Here is a 22,742-nt window from a genome sequence, read left to right as displayed (position 1 = left end):
CGTTACACGAATTTGAACTGTTCTCACTTTTTTTTAAATCATTTTTTTTGTTTTCGCGGTACGCTCATGTGAATACATGTATATATGCATGTGTGTAAGTAGGTACGTAACTATGTACACAATTCACTGCGTCGAGTGTGAAATGAATGCCCCCATGCATACCGGTGTGTGCGTGCTGTACACCTTCGTATGCACATTTATCTTCACTTAATTCTTATACACCTTCTTACGCAGCAGTGACTGCACCTCACAATATAAACTTCCTGTAATTTTAGAATAACCTTTTTAAATTTCACATAAGACGGAAAAGCCAATTCCGAACATTACGACATACAGTGCAAGGCTTGACCATATATAAAAACTTTTCTTATAAAAATGCCCTCTCATTTGATCACTGTATCATTTTATTTTATTTTTTTTTGTCATACATGCAGGTACATTTGTGCCACTTAAATTCTCACATTTACTATTTTCACATTTAAAAATAGCAAAACGCGTTAACTTAAGTGTTACTAATGGGAAAGAAAAACACGTAATTATTTGCTATAAATCACGTTACGCATTTACAGGTACATGTATGCTGGAAATGTACGTATTCATATAAATGCATAAGGACTTATATTTATTTTCCACTGTTACGGGAACATTATATGGGGGAAAATCTTAAATAAGTACAAATTTGCGCTGCGCCAAAAATTCCTTAATAAAAAATTATGAATTCTTTACAAATAAATAAACCCCACCAGCTTATAATTGTACACGGTGAAAATTAAATTGGGAAGGTTTTCCTTTTAATTTTCACCGTGTACATTTTATTTTTACGGGGAATACGCAGGAAAAAAAGGCAATAAAATAAGTCGATCATTCGTTAAATCAGTCATGGGAACAAGAGTGTCCCAGCCTCCAATCGTGCACCAACCTTCAAAGCACGTGTACACGCGTCTGGAGCATAATGTTAACTATGCATATAAATGCATAGCACATACAAAATACATAAAACTAATACATACGTGTTATGCCGTACATATTTATTCCCGCAGGAAAAATGGTACATACTTGGCGCATTCACATACATACAAATCACCACCACGCGAAAAATGATGTAAAAAAAAAAAAAAAAGTTATAAGTAGCAATTCAAACTTATCGCAAATGAGTCAGTTGAACAAAATTGAAGGTTTCCAAACATTTATTTGCATAAAGGCAAAGTACAGACATTAACGTGCCGTAGTATTTTGCATGTGCGTATGTACGTAAGTTTGTAAGAGTGTTTGTATGAATATGAAATCGCGCAAACACATTTGGCTTACGCATTTTCACGTAACGTTTCCTCCTCCCGCTAGCGTTATGTTTCATTTAGTCATGTAACCCCAGCAAAAAAAGGGAAGCCGGGAAAATAATTTTACAAATGTTAACGGAAGCAGATAAACCCTGTTCGCCAATCTTTTTATACTTATGGAATTAACAAAGCTCGTGTCCCTTGAGGCTCCCTTCCTTTTCTTCAAAAATGCTTTCTGTTTCATATAAATGAAGCGTAAACAAATATGCATATAAATGTACGTAATATATCATACGTATTATGTGCGCATGAAGGCAATACGCACGTAGGGACACGGACTGCCCATGTATGTACTTCAACAATAGCAGCAAAATATTTCTGTTCAATTTCACATACATGTAAGTAAAGCAAAAAACAACATATTTTTTATTAAGATTTCCCAAAATATTTAATTTTTTTTTTTTTTTTCTCATTTCCCCCTTTTGATATATATATATCAAAATTAACTAGTTATACATCCCCCCACCACCATATATGTTTTTTCAAGTGTAATTTCAATTAAAATGCCTAGGACGTGCAAAAATGGGCAGGATTGTAGAAAATATAAATCATATGAAAATGTTGAAGATAAAAACATTTCCATTTTCCAACCAATACTTTTAGTTGGCATGATTTTTATGTTTTATATTTTTTACTTTCGTATATTTAAAAGAAGATATGATGCGAATAATGAAAATTATCGAAGGAAATTAAATAATAAAAATATTAGCACCAAACCCATTATTTCCCTATGCCTAAACGATATAGTGTTAAAGATTATTGGTAACAACGTACACATAGTTGAAAGCTCCATAGAACCATTTATTAAATTGTGCGCAATTTCAGAACTCTTTGTAATTGCTCAAATTTTAAATGATGTACAGGAAAAGAACATAATTGATCTTTTTAAAAGATTGGGCTTGTTTGATAAAGGCCTGAAAGAACATCGCCTAATGTTTTGTACAACGTCAAATGGAAGAGCATCGATGATACGTCAGCTGTGCCCACTTACTCATGTCGATAATGATGAAACTGTAATAAAAACGTTAACAGGGAAAATTCCAAATGTTGTTCAAATATATGGAAATTTAAATACCCCTGACCATTCCAATTTTTTTACTTCCCTACAAGCCTTTACCCAGGTTATATGTGCTGTTGCATCCGTCGAAGGTATAAATTAGCCTAAATTTATTTGTATCCATCTCATTCAATTGTAATTTGTTCGGAAGTATTTATAAAAAAGTGCCCAATTTTTTATTTGATAATTTTTAATTATTAATCATGTCCACATGCGAAAATGTGTACACACAGTCTGTAGTGCATCCTGTTTTGCTTTTCAAGAAGACCCTTTTTTTTTTTTACAACGTTTTATATATAAATTCACAAAAACTCTAAACCAATGGATGCACTTTGATGTACATTCTTTGACTTTTTTTTTTAAGTTGTCATTACTACCGTAAGTTATATGTTTTTGTATTTTAACCCTTTCTATTATATAAGAAAAAAGAACATTAATATACTGTAAGAGATACATATGGGTTATTAAATAAAACGAAGCAGGACCTATATCACTATATTTGAAAATACGACATCGAAAGGAACTTTTAAAATTATAGTCTTCATTTTTGATGCGCCATTATATATTAAATTTGTATTGTTTATTTTGTTTGACATTTTTTTTTTACTTCCCTCCTTTTTTGCGTTATTTTAAATACGATTTTTTTTTTTCCCCCCCTAACAATAAATGAAATAACTAATTGACCCTTATTTCTTACACCCTGGATATGCAAAGGTACATTTAGCTGAATGAAATTTTGTGACCTTCCACAAATAGTGAAATAGGAACGCTAACAATGCACTGTGCTTACATAAAATGCAAATGCGCAAAATTATTATAAGTTAACACTAAGGAACATTGGAAAAGCAAATAATAAATTGCACAAATTACTCTTTCATGAACAACGTAATAAATAGATACCCTTCTTCCGGGATGAATAATTTCACACCATTTTTTGCCTACTCTTTTTTACTTTATGAAGCATAGACATGAATAAACTAAAACCGATTTACAACATTCGCTATATTTACATTTGTTTTAATAAAAACAAGACAACTTCCAATTTAGTATAGAATTTTATTCACAACAGTTAACATTTTTACTAACTATTTCGTGAAGCTATTTTTCCAAAAATGATGCAATTCATTATATTGAAGTTTAGTGTGGAATGTTCTCTATTCACATTCGCAAAATTACGGACACATAAAAATATACTGAAAAAAAAAAAAATTCAAATAAACACAATTTTCATCGTTAAAAATCAGAGGAACAATAACGATGCATTGGACAAATTTTATGTACACATATTTATCATAATAAAATATGAATAATATATTTCAGTTTTGGCGTTAATTCGGCATAACATTTTACAACTGAAATAGTTAACCTGTATAAATCACTGCAAATTTGTGGGGAAATTTTACAGGAATAAATATTCCATACGAAGTCTGAGCATTTTAAGTATGTACAAAAGGTTGGTCGAAATAAATGTCATTTATCAGACATGTACCCGGAAAAATCTAACGACCCCGCTTCCTGTATCTGTTCCCTGTCTGAAAAAAAGGTAAAAAAAATTAAGCAGAAATTAGTAAAATAACGATGCCATTTCGTGCACGCATCTTTTCCTTATGCACTTTTTTTAAATCATAAGACATTTCTGCCTTTTGAACAACTATTACTTATCATTGCTAATGTGTAGACTTTTTCATAATTTTCATCAAACTCATCAAAGGTAGCTTCATTAAACCTTCGCAGCAAAATAAAAAAAAAAAATAAATGAAAATTTTTTTGCAATAAAAGGGTCTTCATTCTTAGTAGAAAGTAATTTTTAAGAGGGGTTACAAATACTGTAACTTATTTTCCTTTCCTTTTTAATTTTCTACTTACCATTTTCCCAGAGTAGCTTTTGAAACGATGGCAAGCAGGAGTATCAGTACTATTCCTGCTCCAGCAAAATAAGCCGCGTCTGTAAAAAAAAATAACTTGGTAAAAATACATATAGTGAAGTTAATCACAGAAATTGAGACACTTCTATATGTACACATGTGTGTCCTAGTGAGCAAATTATGTATGTATGTATGTGTGTATGTGTTTATTTATTTTTATTTTTTTTTTTTTCCTTTCAATGTTATGGGAACATACTTGAAACTCTACTCTTCTGAAAACATTTGTAATCCTTGTGGCCAAATTCTTCATTCATACATTTATAATACTCATTTGAACTATAACTAAAATACTTTAAACAATAATTTGAAATTGAGCAGCACAGTCTTTTTCTCTCTCCATCAGAGCAATTACCAGAAGATATGCTTTCCCTCATATAATCGCAAAACTTTGAAGAAACGTCAACAGTACATGGGTTTTTTTCGGATAAATTTATTATCTCCTCCCGCGTTTTTTTATCGTCTCTCTTTATATATTCATCCTTATCTAATTTATCATCTCTCGATTCATATTTTTCGGGTGCAGAATTACTCTTTGGAATCTCCGACCCCATATCCTTATCATCAATCTGCTTTCTCATTTTCGCTTCTTCGATTTCCTCTTCGAAAATTTCTTTATTATATTCTTCTTCATTCGAATTACTTTCAGAATTTCCATTTTCACCAGAAAGATTATTGTCATTGAACTTATGCTTTTGAAACTCCTTTGACTCTTCCCTGCTGCTATTAGATGAATCAGCAACTCCCGTCGTTGCGAAACCCTCAGTCCTCTTATCCTCATTCAGAATTAAATTCCCATTTTTTTCTTGCTCAATACTTATAACACTATCCGAAAATAAATCCTTTGTCTTCCTATCATCCTCTTCGTCCACGCCTTCTTTACTCACATGAGCGACTTTTTTCTTTGCCTCTTCCTCGACTCTTGCCTCCTCAGCCCGTCTAGCCTCTTCCGCTTTTCTAACCTCCTCAGCCCGTCTAACCTCTTCTGCCTTTCTAACCTCCTCAGCCCGTCTAACCTCTTCTGCCTTTCTAACCTCCTCAGCCCGTCTAGCCTCTTCTGCCTTTCTTTCCTCCTCAGCTTTTCTTTCCTCCTCAGCCTTCCTAACCTCCTCAGCCTTCCTAACCTCCTCAGCCTTCCTAACCTCCTCAGCCTTCCTAACCTCCTCAGCCTTCCTAACCTCCTCAGCCTTCCTAACCTCCTCAGCCTTCCTAACCTCCTCAGCCTTTCTTTCCTCCTCAGCCTTTCTTTCCTCCTCAGCCCGCCTAGCCTCTTCTGCTTTTCTAGCCTCTTCCGCCTTTCTAGCATCTTCTACTTTTCTAGCCTTTTCAGCTTTTCTAGCCTCTTCTACTTTTCTAGCCTCTTCCGCTTTTCTAGCCTCTTCCGCTTTTCTAGCCTCTTCCGCTTTTCTAACCTCCTCAGCTTTTCTTTTAGCCTCCTCAGCCTTTCTAGCCACTTCCGCTTTTCTAGCCTCCTCAGCCTTCCTAAGCTCTTCTGCTTTTCTAACCTCCTCAGCCCGTCTAGCCTCTTCTTCTTTTCTAGCCTCTTCTGCTTTTCTTTTAGCCTCTTCCGCTTTTCTAGCCTCGTCTGCTTTTCTAGCCTCTTCTGCTTTTCTTTTAGCCTCTTCCGCTTTTCTAACCTCCTCAGCTTTTCTTTTAGCCTCCTCAGCCTTTCTAGCCTCTTCTGCTTTTCTAGCTTCCTCAGCTTTTCTTTTAGCCTCTTCTGCTTTTCTTTTAGCCTCTTCCGCTTTTCTAGCCTCTTCTGCTTTTCTAGCCTCTTCTGCCTTTCTAACCTCCTCAGCCCGTCTAGCCTCTTCTGCTTTTCTTTTAGCCTCTTCCGCTTTTCTAGCCTCGTCTGCTTTTCTAGCCTCTTCTGCTTTTCTTTTAGCCTCTTCCGCTTTTCTAGCCTCGTCTGCTTTTCTAGCCTCTTCCGCTTTTCTAGCCTCTTCTGCCTTTCTAACCTCCTCAGCCCGTCTAGCCTCTTCTGCCTTTCTAACCTCCTCAGCCCGTCTAGCTTCTTCTGCTTTTCTAGCCTCCTCAGCTTTTCTTTTAGCCACTTCCGCTTTTCTAGCCTCTTCTGCTTTTCTTTTAGCCTCTTCCGCTTTTTTAGCCTCTTCTGCTTTTCTAGCCTCCTCAGTTTTTCTTTTAGCCTCCTCAGTTTTTCTTTTAGCCTCCTCAGTTTTTCTTTTAGCCTCCTCAGCCTTTCTAGCCTCTTCTACTTTTCTAGCTTCCTCAGCTTTTCTTTTAGCCTCTTCTGCTTTTCTTTTAGCCTCTTCCGCTTTTCTAGCCTCCTCAGCCTTTCTAGCCACTTCCGCTTTTCTAGCCTCCTCAGCCTTCCTAAGCTCTTCTGCCTTTCTAACCTCCTCAGCCCGTCTAGCCTCTTCTGCTTTTCTTTTAGCCTCTTCTGCCTTTCTAACCTCCTCAGCCCGTCTAGCTTCTTCTGCTTTTCTAGCCTCCTCAGCTTTTCTTTTAGCCACTTCTGCTTTTCTAGCCTCCTCAGCTTTTCTTTTAGCCACTTCCGCTTTTCTAGCCTCTTCTGCTTTTCTAGCCTCCTCAGTTTTTCTTTTAGCCTCTTCCGCTTTTCTAGCCTCGTCTGCTTTTCTAGCCTCTTCTGCTTTTCTTTTAGCCTCTTCCGCTTTTCTAGCCTCGTCTGCTTTTCTAGCCTCTTCCGCTTTTCTAGCCTCTTCCGCTTTTCTAGCCTCTTCTGCTTTTCTAGCCTCCTCAGCTTTTCTTGCCTCCTCAGCCCGTCTAACCTCTTCTGCCTTTCTAGCCTCCTCAGCTTTTCTTTTAGCCTCTTCCGCTTTTCTAGCCTCTTGTGCTTTTCTTTTAGCCTCTTCCGCTTTTCTAGCCACTTCTGCCTTTCTAACCTCCTCAGCCCGTCTAACCTCTTCTACTTTTCTAGCTTCCTCAGCTTTTCTTTTAGCCTCTTCTGCTTTTCTTTTAGTCTCTTCCGCTTTTCTAACCTCCTCAGCTTTTCTTTTAGTCTCTTCCGCTTTTCTAACCTCCTCAGCTTTTCTAACCTCCTCAGCTTTTCTTTTAGTCTCTTCCGCTTTTCTAACCTCCTCAGCTTTTCTTTTAGTCTCTTCCGCTTTTCTAACCTCTTCTGCCTTTCTAGCCTCTTCCGCTTTTCTAGCCTCCTCTAACCTTCTTTCTTCCTCTACCCTTCTTTCTTCCTCTAACCTTCTTTTTTCCTCTAACCTTCTTTTTTCCTCTAACCTTCTTTTTTCCTCTAACCTTCTTGCTTCCTCTACCCTTATTTCTTCTTCATTTTCCCTTTCCCCTCCTGCACGTCCGTCATGCTTAGCACTGAAATCAAAATCTGATGGATTGAGCGCCTTGTCTTCCGCTACCTGTGTCCTACTCTTAGCCCTTCTATTACTGTTACGCTCTTTAGCAAAACCAACAATATTACTCGGTTCAATTAATTCTTCCACAGGTTCTATATTAAAATTCTGATAAAAATCAATGTCATTTGTAGTGAGAGATGTGAATGAAAAGTGGTTCTCTTTGTGGATGACGCACGTTGGTCTTTGAAGTACATAGTAGCATTCCCCAGTAACCTTAAAAATATTATCCTGATTAACGGGCTCTTTTGCAATCCATACCCCCCAGTATTTACCTATCCCCCTACTATATAAATCCTTTGGAGAGGTGATAAACAAATATTCTAAACAGCCGTTGAAATTTTGAATACCAATGAAATTATTTCTTTGGACGATACTTCTGCATTTTCCTGTTCGTTCATCGTAGATCCCAAAACTTTTGTCATTGAGAGGAAATCTAGGTGGACATTTTTCTTCATAATCAGGCCTAATAAATGAAGTAACATATGTCCAATCCTTTGAATCTGGGGTTTTCCTAATCTTCTGACAGTTGGGTTTACTTAAGTCATTTTTTTCCTTTCTGCAGTTACTTGTTCTTTCCTGTTCATGTGTACCAAGTATGACACATTCACCTGTTGCGTGATTATAATAAGCTGGTAAATTCCGGAAGCATTTATTTCTGTACGTGCCCTCCATACAAGGTCCTAAACAATAGGAGTATATAGAGCAATCGAACAAGTTTTTTATTAACCCTGGGTTCTTCATTGGTAGCGTTATGTTATTCGTACGCCTTTCACCTCTTCCTGCCCTTTTTGCATTATTTATAATATTCGAACCTAGTCGACCACCAAAACCATAAAGGCCATAATACTTAAATGTATTACTTTTGCGATCATATTCCTTCATGGTGAGAGGAGATGATAACATCCTAGACTTGCACATATCATAATTGTAATCATCCATTCCTTCTAGCAACCTTTCTTCATGTATATCTATTGGACACGATGCTGCATAACCATGATGCATAGCTATTCCACTTTTATCATATGGAAGTTCGACAATATTCACGCTTATTCTGCCCAAATAACCAGTATGTATTTCATTTAAAAATTGGAAATTAAAATGATCATCCTTATTTTTATCTTCCAGCGTTTCAACAATGATAGCTTTTCCATAGTTTGGGCAACTTCCTTGTGCCCTTCCTGGAATTGAATGATTTGGACAGACGTCATTATAATTATCAATTAATAGGGACTGAGCGGTACCAGCAGTTTTATTCGATAAAACATCATACTTGAAAATACCCTCTCCGAAATTTCCTTCCTTTTTCCAATCGATAAAAATATGATTTTTTGGAATATCGAATCTTTCCATAAATTTAGCTTGAGGATTTCTCGACAATTCGGAATTGATATTTGCTCCATTCTGAGAGGCTGACCTGTTATTTATTCTGGCGGATTGCACATACGGAATTTGGTATCTTCCCCTGCTACGAACACCTGGATTGTGCAAATAACTCCTGGAAGACTGATTCAGTTCAAGCATTTGACTTATAGGTTCACCCTTGCTTCTATAAATAGAATCGTCCCCATTTGTATGTGTTGATTCGTGACTCCTCTGCACGGAAGGCATATAGTTAAGATTTTTCATGCTCAATCCCGTGTGTTCATTTATTCCTGTTTTCCTCTTCTGCAAAATTCGATATGCTTCTGTCTGTTCTGCTTCTTTATCTCCGTTTCGCGTTTTTTCCCTCCTATCCATTTCGCTTAAATCTGTTTTTTCTTCCCCTCCGTCCGATGCGATTTTTCCAAATTTACTCATTTCATCGTCCTGTTCATGCATCTCCTCCACCTGTGGATACGTCACTTTTTGCTCGAAATCAAAGGAATTCGCCGTCAGGTTCGTAAAGGAATAGTGCTTTTCCTTTTTCAAGACACAATTTGGCTTCTCCCTCAAAATGGAACACATTCCAATGTCATCCATGGAATTTAATTTTTTGGAACTACCTTCTAAAACCCAAATCCCCCATAAGAAATTATCTCTGCGAATTTCGCTATCCCTCTCAGGATGATTGAATAGTCCTTCAATACAACTTCTAAAAGTTGACTTATAACTATCACGCTCATTCTTTACAGCAGATTTGCATTCACCAGTGCTATCATTGTAGTAGCCAAATACTGTATCATTTAATGGAAATCTTGGAGGGCATTTCGTCTCATAATCTGGACGCAAGAAGGACGATGCGTATGTCCATTCTTTCCCTGCTTCCTTTTTCGTTGGCACGAAACATCTTTCAAAACCATATGAATTTTCAGACAGGCAATTTCTTCTTCTACTTCCTTCATGTGTACCTAGGATAACACACTCCTTTGTTCTGTGGTTAAAAACAACGGGTAAACTTCGAAAACATGCATTATTAAAATCTTTGTCAAAACAGGGACCCATACAATGGGAATAAATAGAACAGTCGGACAAATCTTTTATTAAACCTGAGAAGCTCATTCTTCTAGTCACATGACTTTCCGACGGATTATAATCATGTAAGGGGTAATTCATATTCGACCCGAATCGACCTCCTAATCCGTGCCATCCAAAGTGTAAGTATTTATTCCTCAACGTACGTTTATTATTTCTTCCAGCGGATTGCATATGACTGTAAATTCGTCTAAAACACATATCATATGCTTCTTCCTTCCTTATCAGCAAACTATGATTTTCGTCCAAAGGACAACGCTCAAAGAGGCCTTGGTACATGGCCATTCCACTTTCCTCCACTGGAATTTCTATTGAAAGATTCAATTTCTTATTCAACAAACCGAAACTAATTTCGTTTAAAAAATCTTCACTATACTCATCTCCGTTTAGACCCATCATGAATGTTTTCCCGTAATCGGGACAGCTACCCTTGTACATTCCATGGACTTCACCATTTGGGCAGGTTCCTGTCATACTCTGTGTGCTAAGCTTAGAGTCTGCATTCTCCTCATCATCTAAAAGGAGGGAGGAAAAAAAATTATTTCCCACAATCGTTAGCCAAACCAGCAATGTGCACGCAACACGGAAAGAACTTCACACTGCTATAGAAATATGTGGGATGATATATTCTAACGTGATTCACGACACAACATTGGCATGCACACATTCTCCATGAGCAAAGAATCAACCCTCTCCATTTTTTTCTGCTTACCTATATCATATTTATAGTCCCCTTCTCCTAACATACCATTTGTAGACCATCTTATGTTTATGTGATTCTTGGCTATGTCAAATCTGTCCATAAACTCCTTCTGAGGATTTGCTATATGCTTCGCTTTACAAATACAACAAAATGCCACAAGGGCTAAAAAGCTGTACAGCGTCATCTTAGTCACTCATTAGAGGGTGTAAAAAAAAATATATATATATGTACCTGTATTATGCAGAAAAAATAATCATATTATAATCTTGCATTAGAGAACCAGGCCAAATATATTTGATCGTAAATGATCACCAATTACAATCAGTAAGAAAAATTTAAAAAACGTGGAGGATCTCTATACAAATCACTCCAACAGTTCTTTCCTTCTGCCTTAAAGACAGTTTAAATAAACGCATTTAAAAACTTGGTAGACAGATCCATTCAGGAAAAAAAAAAAAAAAGAAAAAAAAAATAGCTAGCTGTACACTACTAGCGAACGGAAAAAAAAAAAATTCGTTAAAAAAAAATTTAGGAAAATTCTGAATTCCCAGGAGAATTCCTTTACAACGTAAAATTTGGAGCCAAGAAAAATCACTTAGCTGTCCACACAAACATGCAAGCACATCTACGTGCGTATTGCATATATATACACATCGGGGTACACGTTTATCTTAAAAAAAATAGCAACATGCTGCTCCACATGGCATGTTGAAGCATCTAAATATTCCTTTAAAAAATTAGGCACGCAGACAAGCGAGCAACATACATTCGTGTGAGTCATCTCTACAGAAAAAAGTCAAGTAACCGTTTGAAAGGGAATAAAAGATGAAAATAATTTTTAAGAAAAAAATAAAATAGCAAAATGGCAAAATAGTGAAATAAAAAGTTAACCAATAAGATGTAGACACACACACACAGATCGTACATTTGTGAGCCGCTTCTTAACGTTCCTTTATATTTTTTACAAAATAAAATAAACCTCCAACACAATTAAAATAAACCTTTAGGCTAATTGTTCTGCGCGAAACAGATACACGATTTACCTTTATTTTGAGTTTATTTCTTCTTAAAAGGAGCTTTAATGATCCTCAAAATGAAGATGATAACCTTTCTTGTAGAGTACATGCAAATTTTTTTTTTATCTGTCTCAACCTTTACGCATGTTGCGCAACACGCATTTTTGTTCTAAAGTTCTGATTCCTGTAAAAAACAGTTCACTCACTATTCATATAAACCCCCCCCCAAAAAAATTAAGTTGATTAAAAAAAAAAAAAAAAAGAACCAAAACGGCATCTTTTTATTCGACTCTGTTACGCCAATTTGTAAAAATTTCGTAACAGCTGGATACATAAATGTGTGCAACATGTATCCGTGAACATGTGCGCATACACACCAGAAATATGCGCAACTAGGCTATTACTTTCTGTTACATCAATTTTATAAAATGGCACTTCCACTTATAGCGGCTTCTGTGCAGTATATGTGGAAAAACCCTAACACTAAATGTGCATGCAGAGCCTTCTCACATTTATGAGCTTGCTAATATGCATGCAGAAAGACACCTGCTTTTTCTGCTTTCACGAGGCGACTCGAAGGATTGACGAGCACAGCTCTTTCCTAAAAAAAATAAAATAAAGAATAAAATTGTTTACTTATATTTACATCAATAGTTACGTTTTACGCAAATAATGGGTATTACATATTAGTGCATGCACACACCCTCATGTGACAGTGCTCCTGTATTACCCCAACATGGTCTTGATTTTTCTCCACTTGTCATCGGTAGCATCATTTACTGCGCACATCTGCTGCAAAACCTTAACGGTTTTATTCTTGTCTAAATATTCCAGAGGCACAATTTCAACCCCCACAATTTCAGCATTGTTGCTGTTGCTGTTGTCATTACTTTTCTTATATATGAATATTCCATCTGATATAAAAAACTGCTTCTTTTCCTTCTCGTCAAATTCGACAGTAATTACTCCATTTCTTAATAACGTAACTAGGGGGCTGTGGTTATTTGTTACGGTGAAATATCCTTCAATTCCTGAAAAGAAAAAAAAGGTAAAATAAAAATAATAAAATAAATATACCCACTTAGACGTGATTACTACTGATTCGCCTTTTTTAAAATTTCTGCTTCCTATTTTGTTAACCTGGAAAAGAAGCCCTTTTAATTACTTGATTTCTGAATATGGATTCGCTAGACGAAGATATGGTTAGGTACAAGTTGCTGCTTTTTGCTGTACTGAAAAAAATCCTCCGTGTTCTGTTCAACATTTTTATTTACTTAAGCGATCAGGTGTGTGAAAATTTCGCGTTCTGCCTTACTTAATCTGGTTTGTCTTGCCTTATAGGTTATTTTTCGCCAATACCTTTTTTCTTTTTTGTGGCACCTTTTTTTTGCTAATTTTTGCTCTGTCAGACTATATTTTATTTTAACTGCATTTTACATAAGGATCATTTATCTTACACAGTACCCCGGGCAATTTGGCGCATTCTAAATTTGTTCAAACGGTATAGAATGAGGCTGGCTATTTATTTCCCCCCTTTTGGTGAAATTATTTTTAATAATAAAAAGCGGTTTATATATTCCTCTGTAAGGGTAATAAATGTAGCTCTATTTTTACTATTCTAAATGGAGCCGTTTATATACAAAAAAATTCTTCCTTTTTCCATGGCTGCATATTTTCTCGAGTACATTCTGTAATGAAAGGAAAATACTTGCGTTGTTGTTTCCCGATTTAGTTACTGCCTCGTTAACATATTAAATATTTCGAAATGTTCCCCCCAACGGAATAAAAAAGAATTTTTTCGGAAACGAAAAATGAAATCCTCTGCAAAGATACTGTTCATCTGATTTTCCTTCTGAACATATCAAAATGTCGCGTTTTTTTTTTTTTCTTTGTTGGTTCTTTTTCGGATGGATGATCTCTTACTGAATGGCCATTAAAATTACACAATTGGGGGCACGCAAAGATGTAAAATTATAAGTACATGCGAGCAAAAATTGCAATGTTAATATAATCCCACAAAATGCAAGCGCGTGTACGTGTATGTAACAAATACATACTTTTTTGCTTCTTTTTTTTGAAGGCGCGAAAAATGAGGTGTATCCATCATAGCAGTGCTACGTGAATCACGGTCGAAAATAACTATATACAAAAAGGAACCTTCTAAATTTTATGACACAAAAAATTAAATTTAAAAAACGTAAAGTGCACTAGAACCATAACAAAATGGGTTCCCGAAGTGTAAATGTGCCCGCAATAGGTGGGTATACATTTATACATAGGAGCACTTAATTTACACCTCTCGCACAGCCGTAAAATAAAAATTCCTAAAAAAAAAAAAAAAAGGGCTACAGTCAGTTTCTGTATTTTCTGAAATTTTGGCACTTTTACGCTTCCACCAAAATATACATACATGTATTTATATAAATATATATGCATATGCACGTGTAGAAGAATTACACACGCGCCTTCACCTGCCCTTTCTCCTTTTTCCAACTGTATCTCATGTGCCTGTTTCAGAGCCGCGTTACTCCACTGTCGCATATTTCCATGCAGTGAGAGGAACAACACAACATTTCAAACTTCCTACGCGTGTAAAAAGTTCCACTTATAAGTAAATTTCCCCAAAGCGCTCCTTGTTTCTCCCTAACTGTGTAACACAAACTACAAAAAATCAACTGCCCCATAGAACTAAACAAATAGATTTAACAGGCAGAGGCTTAAAGGAAAAAAAAAAAAAAAAAAAAAAAAAAAACTGATTCCCCCAAAACACGCACTTAAAGTATAACCCGCTCTAATGTACGATGATATAATGAAAAAAAAAAGTGAAAATCGGAAAAAAAAGAAAAAAGGCGATAAGGAAGGAAATAACCCTTTCAATGAAAATGAAGGCGAAAACGCTAAAAAGGGTGTAAAAAATAACGCGGCAAATGTAAGCAACATTATGGAATACGAAAGCACAAAAGTAAATAAAAACTGTGATGAGTACACAAACCAGCAAAAGTGTGGATTCCATAAGGGTACCCCGAAACCAGACGTCCGCCAGTATACAAATGATGATCAAAACGTGTATTACATCTTTGAGGAGTTAATATTCAATGAAGACATGAAAAAAAAAGTACCCCATTATACATGGTTCTATTACTTTGAAAATCTGGTCCTAAAATTGGACAACTTTGTAACCCAAATATTGAACTACTCCTACTACATTCTTAACAACATGGCCACCCCCTCAAAAAGTAGTGGCATAAATAAGAAGCGTAACATACTTTTGGTACAGTCAACTCTCACAGTGAAACTGGTAAATAGGAGGAATAGGAAAAAAAAATTCACCTCCAGTTTTAACCACAATGCTTTTAAGCGCATAGAACAGATTATTATGCACAAAGAAGAAATAAACACAAACAGCAAAATAGATAAAAAGGAACTGAAAATTCTAAACTATTTAAAAAGTCAAAACATAAAAAGTATGATTTATATTAACGATATTTTTGAGCCACAATTTTTTTCTATTCTGTTTTTAGTCCAAACAAAAGAGGAAAAAGAAATTACCAATTCTATTAGCAAACAAAATGAGATAACAGAACATTGGCCCAATGAAAATGTCCAAAAATTAGATTGTAATGAGTATGGGATTCTGAGAGGGTATGATATTATCCTCCTAAGGTATTCGTACGAGATTATTCATTTTTACAAAAACAGTAGCGCGACGGAAAGTTACAATAATCATATACACAACCAGGCCCATGAATATAGAAAAATTACAAAAAAAAATCATCACAAGAGCAAAAAAAGGGAAGAAAATGATCATGCAAATGAGGAGGTGCCAAGGGAAACTAATAACAACACGCTCAATAAAAACATAATAGAAAAAAACAAATATCACACGATGCTCACATGGAGGAACTACTTAAACGACTCAAATAAATTAAAGCAGTGTGTTGTGCTCGATGGACTAAATATATGTTCCGGAATGGATGGATATATAGATGGAGAAAATTTTAACTTTGATATTTTGATAAATGACGCCTACTCCTACTTGGTGAAATACAAAACCCAGTTGTCCATCTTCCGCTTGATATACGCAGTTACGTCCCTACTGAAGAGCCAAATGCGACCAATTGTATTAAAAAAAAAAATAATAATAAAATAACAAATGAACAATCCAATAGAGGCACACATTTTACGTGCCCGCACACGCATATATACATGATCTTGTAGCTGCATATATGAGAATACACAATCTTGGCGAGAGTTACCACCCAACTTTGTCATTTTTTCACTCCACATGTCAACGCGTACAACACACATCTTCCTACCTCTAACAAAATGCACTTTTCTAACTTTACACAACTCAGATATATATTCCCCACTGGTGGTACCATGACATACCTTTTTGCGAAAATAGCATCCTCGAATCGGGCGATTTCCACTTATTCGTTTTTAAGGTAACGCTTACCTACACATGTATGTACCTACATGTAACATGTACGCACCATTTTATGCCTTCAAACGTTGGGTATCCTTTAAAGGAATGTGCACCCCGTTTAAATTATCCCCCCTTTCTTCCACTTTTTTTTTTTTATTTTCCCTCAGGAATTAGAAAAAGACGGGTTCCTTAAAATTGGAAATAAAAAGAAGGATCCTTCTGTGCTAACTATGGATGAAAAGGGTAACTGCGCTGATTGAGTAAATAAGAAAGGGTGTTATCCCCCCATGCTGTTTTTCCTTCTCTTATAAGAAATTATTTGCTCTTACTTTTGCTCCTACTTTTGTATTTTCCGCATATTCCTTTCCTATACCTGTTCCCCACCGCAGATACAGATTTGTTTGTCGAGTTGGCCATGGAGGAAAATGCAATCCTCTGCACGAATAATAACGATATCATAAAATACTACATTGACGTACGAACGCAAAAGGGAAAAAATTACTGCATTTTCACGTGATGTAATCATGGTGGCACAATTTTTGTGAACCCCTTCTTTTGTCCCCGTAACCGCAGTTAATATACACCTTTATATATACACCACATGTGCACTGTGCACCTATCCTCTTACAGATTTGTGAAAATGCGAAAGTTTCCAAGTTCATTGCAAAGGGAACCTTTTTTATGCTGGCCAACTTTCTTTAAAAAAGAAGACCTGAAATAGTTTTCGTGTTACACTTTTATGATAAAAAGGAGCTATCACTAACGCCGTGTTTTTACAAATTAGCAGAAGAATGGAATAAAATGAGATGACACAAAATAATAGGCACATAAGTAACCAAAAAAGACTAAGGAATAATTAATCATTCTCCTTACACCGGAATGTTTTTTCAAATATTATCCAAGTACTGTTTATTATTTTGAATCCCTTGCATTTTTTATTTTATTTTTTTTATTGTAAGAATAAGTACACGTTTATGTTCCCCTTTTTTTAACGAATTAACAACTTTGTTTTAATTATTAAAGATTCTTTCTTTATACACTCTTTAAATGCTGGTTTTCCCTTTTTAACAATTCTCAATATGCACCTCATTTTTTCTATATACGTTATCATTTTTTCCACTTCTGCGCATAACCCGCACCATGTTTTTTAACATATTCTGGGCACTTCCGAATTTTTTCGTAAAAGCTAATTTAATTTTGTCGTACTGCACGTCTGCACAGAAGGTCAAATAAGCGCGTCAATTGGTTATTAAAAGCGAGGAAGGAAAAAAACGGAAAAAATGCAAACAATATTTTTCTATACTGCAACATTTCATTCCAACTAACTCGCTTAATGCATACACAACTTCTACCTTTCAACTGTACTTTCATTCATTCTGAACTTCCTTCCAAAGAACCATGCGTTGCACTTTCCGTTCCGCGTAAAGCAGCTGCGACTGAGAACTAACAAGTGAAGTGCAGCAAGCATAAAAGAGACCAAACCGAAGATGAATGCCGATGACACCTACATGCTAAGGCACAACAGAAAAAAGCACCTAGCACTGTTACTATTCGAGTTAACAAAATATGAAAAACGAAAAGATGACTTCAAGCCAGATTTTGAAAACGATCAATTTTACAACCAGGTAGAAAACCTCATACAGTTGCTATTTAATTACATATTTAATTTAAGTAAAGAAAACTACACAGACTGCAAAGAGGACGTCCCCCATGAATGTTATCATTCCAGTTCTTCCGAAAATTTAAGCGATATTTTAACAAATTCTAGTGAAGACGATGAGGAACTATCAAACTTTTTCCCACTCAAGGTGGTACACGCGCAAGAAGGAGACATCCCACATATTGATAATGTCAAAAAGGAGAACAAACTCGAATGTATAGAGTCCAAAGGGGGGGGTGAAAATGCTAACAAGAGTTCCATGGAGACCTCCAGGTCATCTTCTAGTGACTCGCCCAACACAGATGACAGTATAAACCGTGTCACAAGTGTACCCGAAAAGAATGACAGACCCAATAAGGCATCCCTCCAAAATCGTCAAGAAGAATCACCTAATCATAGAAATAATAACCTTATGTCCGAACATTTTTTCAACTTTAATTTAAAATGCAACCAAAATACACAAACGGTGAAGGAAAAGAAGAAGGTCGAAAAACAAATATTAAGCATCTACTATAAAACCTTCTCTTCCAACATCATTGACCTGCTTTTAAATAGTCCCACTGTAGAAATTTCAGATATTATTTTATTCTTCCTTTTCGATAACGTTGGAAGTATAGACGATATTAGTTCCTTCTTTACCAAGGGACATTACACCTTTGAGATGATACACAAATACATTCAGAAGAAAAAATTTCGTCGTTCTGTGACGTCTTCAAGTAAGGGAACATATAAACACACGTGCGAAAACAACCCACCCCATTTTGAAAAAAGTCACCAAACAGATGATACTAAAAGTGAGTGCATAATGGGGAAGGAACAAGAGGGGGGGAGACAGAGTTCGGACGAAAAAACTATGACAGGACAAAATACAGAGGAACGATTCCCCCCCTTAGACGCCAAAAGTAAGGTAGAGGGAGGTCCATGTCTGAATGAAGAATGGCCTACTGCCAACACCAGCACGCAAAAAGTCACAGATGATGATAGCGCAAATTGTGCAAATGAAGAGGGAAGCAGTTCCCACTACTTAAGCGAAATGTTGCCAGAAGAAGCCGCAAAAGATATAAACCTCCCCCCTTCCAGCAACGACCCTCGGGACGTCGCTAAATTAAGAAATGCCCTCATCAAAGAGGACACATTAATCGTTGAAAATTTTCACTTCCAGTTAAACAAATCTTCCGTTCTGCTCAACAAATTTATCAGCGTCTTAAATGTACAACTGGAAAAGCAGAAACATTTCAGATTCTGCACTGATATATTTTTCGTAAAAAATTTAAGGTTGAGCTTTTTGGAAGCATCCAAGCCGTGGATTTTCTATTGGTGTATTCACACTATATACATCCTACATAACGATTTGGAGATTGAACAGAAGTTAGGTAAGACCACCTTCCGTTACATAAAACAGTGCGTCTTCACCTATTTAAATAAAATAAAAAACGAAAATGGAGCCTTCGGAGGTGGACTAAATCAGTACACCCACATAGCAACCACCTACGCGGCGGTATGTGTCTTTATATACCTACACGATGAGGAAAATAATTTTTTAAGCTTTCTCGATAGGAAGAAATTACATTCCTATATCCTTAAGTTAAAATGTAAAGATGGTTCATTTAGGTTACACAAAAATGGGGAGATAGACATGAGAGGCACGTACTGTGCTATAGCAGTATGTTCCATGTGTCACATACTAACTAATCAAGTAAAAAAAAATGTGGAAAAATATATTCTGTCCTGTCAAAATTATGAGGGCGGATTTACAAGTGAGAAATTTCAGGAAAGTCACGGAGGTTATACCTATTGCGCATTGGCTACTTTGTGCATTCTAGGAAAAGTTCAAAAAGTGAATATGAATAAATTAGTACACTGGCTAATTAACAAACAAGGGAACTTAGAGGGCGCATTCATGGGAAGAACCAATAAGTTAGTGGACGCTTGCTACTCATTCTGGATTGGATCCATTTTCTTCTTAATAAACGAAATGCATATATTAAAGCAGTTCCTGCAGAGTTGCAAAAATGGAAATAAGAAAAAGCGTATCCTTGGAAAAGACCAAATTGTGGATAACACGGATTTCCCCAATTTTAATGTACCATGCAATTTTGAAAAAATTAATGTAACGGGAAGCATTTCAAATGGGATAAAAGGTGAACATCCCTCTATCGACGAAGCGGATAACCACAAAGCGCGTAACAAAGGTAAGGACAGTCACCACTCCGACTGCATCGATGCGCCGTCCAAATATGACCACATGAGTAGTAAGAACTCCCCCATGACAAATCAAATACAGAAAGAACAAATAAACTTTGAAAATTATAAAAATGAATTCCTGCATAGAAACGTCATGTTTAATATGAATTTTCTGAAGCTCTATTTGCTCGTATGCTCTCAAAGCAATAAAGGCGGCATGAAAGACAAGCCGATGGAAAAAGTTGATTATTATCATACGTGTTATGCCTTAAGTGGCTTGTCCATAATAGAAAACTACATGTTGTCACATAAGCCAAACGATGAGACGTACAGTACGGACCATATAAACCATCTGAACAGAATTCACATCCTTTACAATATAACCGTTTCAGAGGTATACAAAAGTTACACCTACTTTTCTCCCTCTTGCCCGATAAGTGAAAACAAGATTAATCACCGAGTTGGGAAAGGTGCTTACTTATATTTGAAGCGCCTCCTTTGCTGACATTACCACCTGTTGCTAGGCGGCAATTATGCACGTTTGTCTATAAGCAGTTGCTTCTTACACATTATGTACCGATAACACACAGTAAAAAGCTGCACTAAGGGTGATAACATAAATAAAAGAAAGAAATTATAAACGCCTTCAACAATTTGGCATTTTCCTTTTTTTTTTTTTTTTTTTCTTTGTTGTTCTTCCTTACACCTCCCCCGGTCGCCGTTCAACAACTGCTCATTTGTCTTGGTTTGTATCCCTTTTAATTTTTTTCCCGTGACCCATTTGCTTAACGCAATTCCGCAACTCTGTCAGTTAACACTTTAACAATTTGTTCCTCATCGAGAACCTCACTGAGGTGAGGAATATTTAGCAACACAAATGCAATGAGCAAAACGATTTTCCAGTTTTCGTCTTCCATTAATTCTTCCCTTAATGCGTATTTCTTTCCCCCTCCCCCTCAACATTTGGCGCCCTTATCACACACTTGGTGTACATAACAAAAAAGGGCTAACAAGATTAGCAATGACATTTATATAAAAACTAGATATATTTCACAGATTAAAAATGAAAAAAAAAAAAAAAAAATCTTTTACGTAAACATATGTGCGTTTAAATGCTGCGGGCCACCTTACAATTTTCGAACCGCATTATCGTACACTTTAAATATTTTGCGCGCGTTTAACATTCCTGCTTTTATTTTTTCTTCTTATTTTTCAAAATTTTTATAAATTAAATTTTCACATATCGTATGCCAAGAAGAAATATGCAAAAACTTTTTTTTAATTTCCACACCTTTAGAAGAAAACATTTCGAATGAATGTTACCTTTTAAGAGGGCCAAAAAGTTTTTTTCTTCTTCCCCCTGTTCAGCTGCAGCAATTCCACCAATATAATAAACAAGTTTACGCAGATTTTTAAAACAAGTAGTTCTTCCACCATGCAAGGAGAAAAGAAAAATAATTTCCTATTCAATTGTTTTAAATCGTTAAAAAGTACCTTAGTGCCAAGTTTTCAAGTAGCAAGGTAAGTTTTTTTTCACCTTTTTTTTTAACCTGCACGAATATGTCACATTGTAGCAGTTTTGCTACCCTTCTTTTCATACAAATTAAACTTGCCTATACATACCGATGTGAGCAAAGGTTCATATGGTATGAAGGGACATCCTCAGTTCGTGCCACTTCATTCCATGAAACAGAAACGAAAGTGTGTGTGTGTAAACATTCTGCTCTGAGATTGTCTTTCTCCCACGAGTAATTCCTACACAGCTGGCGCAGACGTATCACTCACGTATTCTATTTCTGTTTTCGCTTACCCTGTCAGATGTGATGCGCCAAAAATGTGGAGATTAGCCATGGGCGGGGTAGACCCAGCCACACCTCAAGCAGAATCCCTTATCAATTTTCACAACCACACAGTAACGTATATGGTTTTTATTATGTTTACCGTCCTAATGTCTCTAAAGAGATAAACTCTCACGTACACATGTATAAATAGGCAGGAGATCAAGAATATATATATAATTTGTTCACCCCGGAAGAAACAATAACGGAATAGTGCACTCACCCCCATAATGTGAGAAATTCAATTTTCGTGCCAACAGGACAAAAAGGATGACCTGCATTTCCGCGTAGTTTACATGTGCGACTGTCTCTAATTTTACACTTTCGCATTACCTTAGTGTACATATCTAATACTATTATTTTATTTTTACATTTTTTTTTTTTTGTAACAAAAAATGTACGCAATTGAACGCTGTGTTTATCACGAAACACATTAAAAGGCATAGGAAATCACTGGACAAAAAAACTAAAAATTTAAATAAAACGTGAATACAGTTGACATTAGAATCCAAACGGAATGCGCACATCCGGACATAAGATCGAAAAGTGTATATGCACTTTTGTACATACGTATATAAAATATAAAAATATACGTATACTAGTGTGCATCCCTGCCCCGGGGGCCAACCAATTGTGCAGGCTGGACACAACGCACCGTTTGTTTTGTGGACGCTACTGCCACCATTGTCGTACAAAATAAGAATTAGAAAAAAGAAAAAAAAAAGAATATTTGCTAATGTTGTACCTCTTTTTTTTAAGTGTGCATTTTTTGCGTTTTGCATTTTTCTTTTTTTTTGAACTACC

At 36.0% G+C, this 22,742-nt stretch overlaps 6 protein-coding genes across 6 annotated transcripts; 4 read left to right on the top strand and 2 right to left on the bottom strand.

The window, feature by feature from the left end:
* Positions 1-1,840: 1,840 nt before the first annotated feature.
* Positions 1,841-2,497, top strand: PCOAH_00028130 (Uncharacterized protein; the record flags this gene model as incomplete). The annotated part of the gene is made up of 1 exon (XM_020059618.1): positions 1,841-2,497. One exon carries the CDS (start codon positions 1,841-1,843, stop codon positions 2,495-2,497), a length of 657 nt encoding a protein of 218 aa, XP_019914985.1.
* Positions 2,498-3,864: 1,367 nt separating this feature from the next.
* PCOAH_00028120 (MAEBL) lies at positions 3,865-10,998 on the bottom strand (the record flags this gene model as incomplete). Its single annotated transcript, XM_020059617.1, has 5 exons — positions 3,865-3,926; positions 4,053-4,120; positions 4,261-4,339; positions 4,516-10,626; positions 10,824-10,998. 5 exons carry the CDS (start codon positions 10,996-10,998, stop codon positions 3,865-3,867), a joined length of 6,495 nt encoding a protein of 2,164 aa, XP_019915122.1.
* Positions 10,999-12,391: 1,393 nt separating this feature from the next.
* On the bottom strand, positions 12,392-13,688 carry PCOAH_00028110 (Uncharacterized protein; the record flags this gene model as incomplete). Its single annotated transcript, XM_020059616.1, has 3 exons — positions 12,392-12,431; positions 12,561-12,861; positions 12,971-13,688. The coding sequence occupies 3 exons, from the start codon at positions 13,092-13,094 to the stop codon at positions 12,392-12,394; spliced, it is 465 nt and encodes a 154-aa protein (XP_019914715.1).
* Positions 13,689-14,624: 936 nt separating this feature from the next.
* Positions 14,625-16,958, top strand: PCOAH_00028100 (Uncharacterized protein; the record flags this gene model as incomplete). Its single annotated transcript, XM_020059615.1, has 5 exons — positions 14,625-15,950; positions 16,186-16,275; positions 16,424-16,499; positions 16,646-16,731; positions 16,887-16,958. The coding sequence occupies 5 exons, from the start codon at positions 14,625-14,627 to the stop codon at positions 16,956-16,958; spliced, it is 1,650 nt and encodes a 549-aa protein (XP_019914856.1).
* Positions 16,959-17,743: 785 nt separating this feature from the next.
* Positions 17,744-20,605, top strand: PCOAH_00028090 (Farnesyltransferase beta subunit; the record flags this gene model as incomplete). Its single annotated transcript, XM_020059614.1, has 1 exon — positions 17,744-20,605. One exon carries the CDS (start codon positions 17,744-17,746, stop codon positions 20,603-20,605), a length of 2,862 nt encoding a protein of 953 aa, XP_019914776.1.
* A 609-nt stretch (positions 20,606-21,214) lies between these two features.
* PCOAH_00028080 (Uncharacterized protein) lies at positions 21,215-22,485 on the top strand (the record flags this gene model as incomplete). The annotated part of the gene is made up of 2 exons (XM_020059613.1): positions 21,215-21,621; positions 21,919-22,485. The coding sequence occupies 2 exons, from the start codon at positions 21,536-21,538 to the stop codon at positions 22,064-22,066; spliced, it is 234 nt and encodes a 77-aa protein (XP_019915121.1).
* Between the last annotated feature and the right edge of the window lie 257 nt (positions 22,486-22,742).

The sequence above is a fragment of the Plasmodium coatneyi genome, chromosome 9 (genome assembly GCF_001680005.1).
Source record: "Plasmodium coatneyi strain Hackeri chromosome 9, complete sequence".
Lineage (NCBI taxonomy): Eukaryota > Apicomplexa > Aconoidasida > Haemosporida > Plasmodiidae > Plasmodium > Plasmodium coatneyi.
This window is presented reverse-complemented; position numbering and strand designations above follow the sequence as displayed.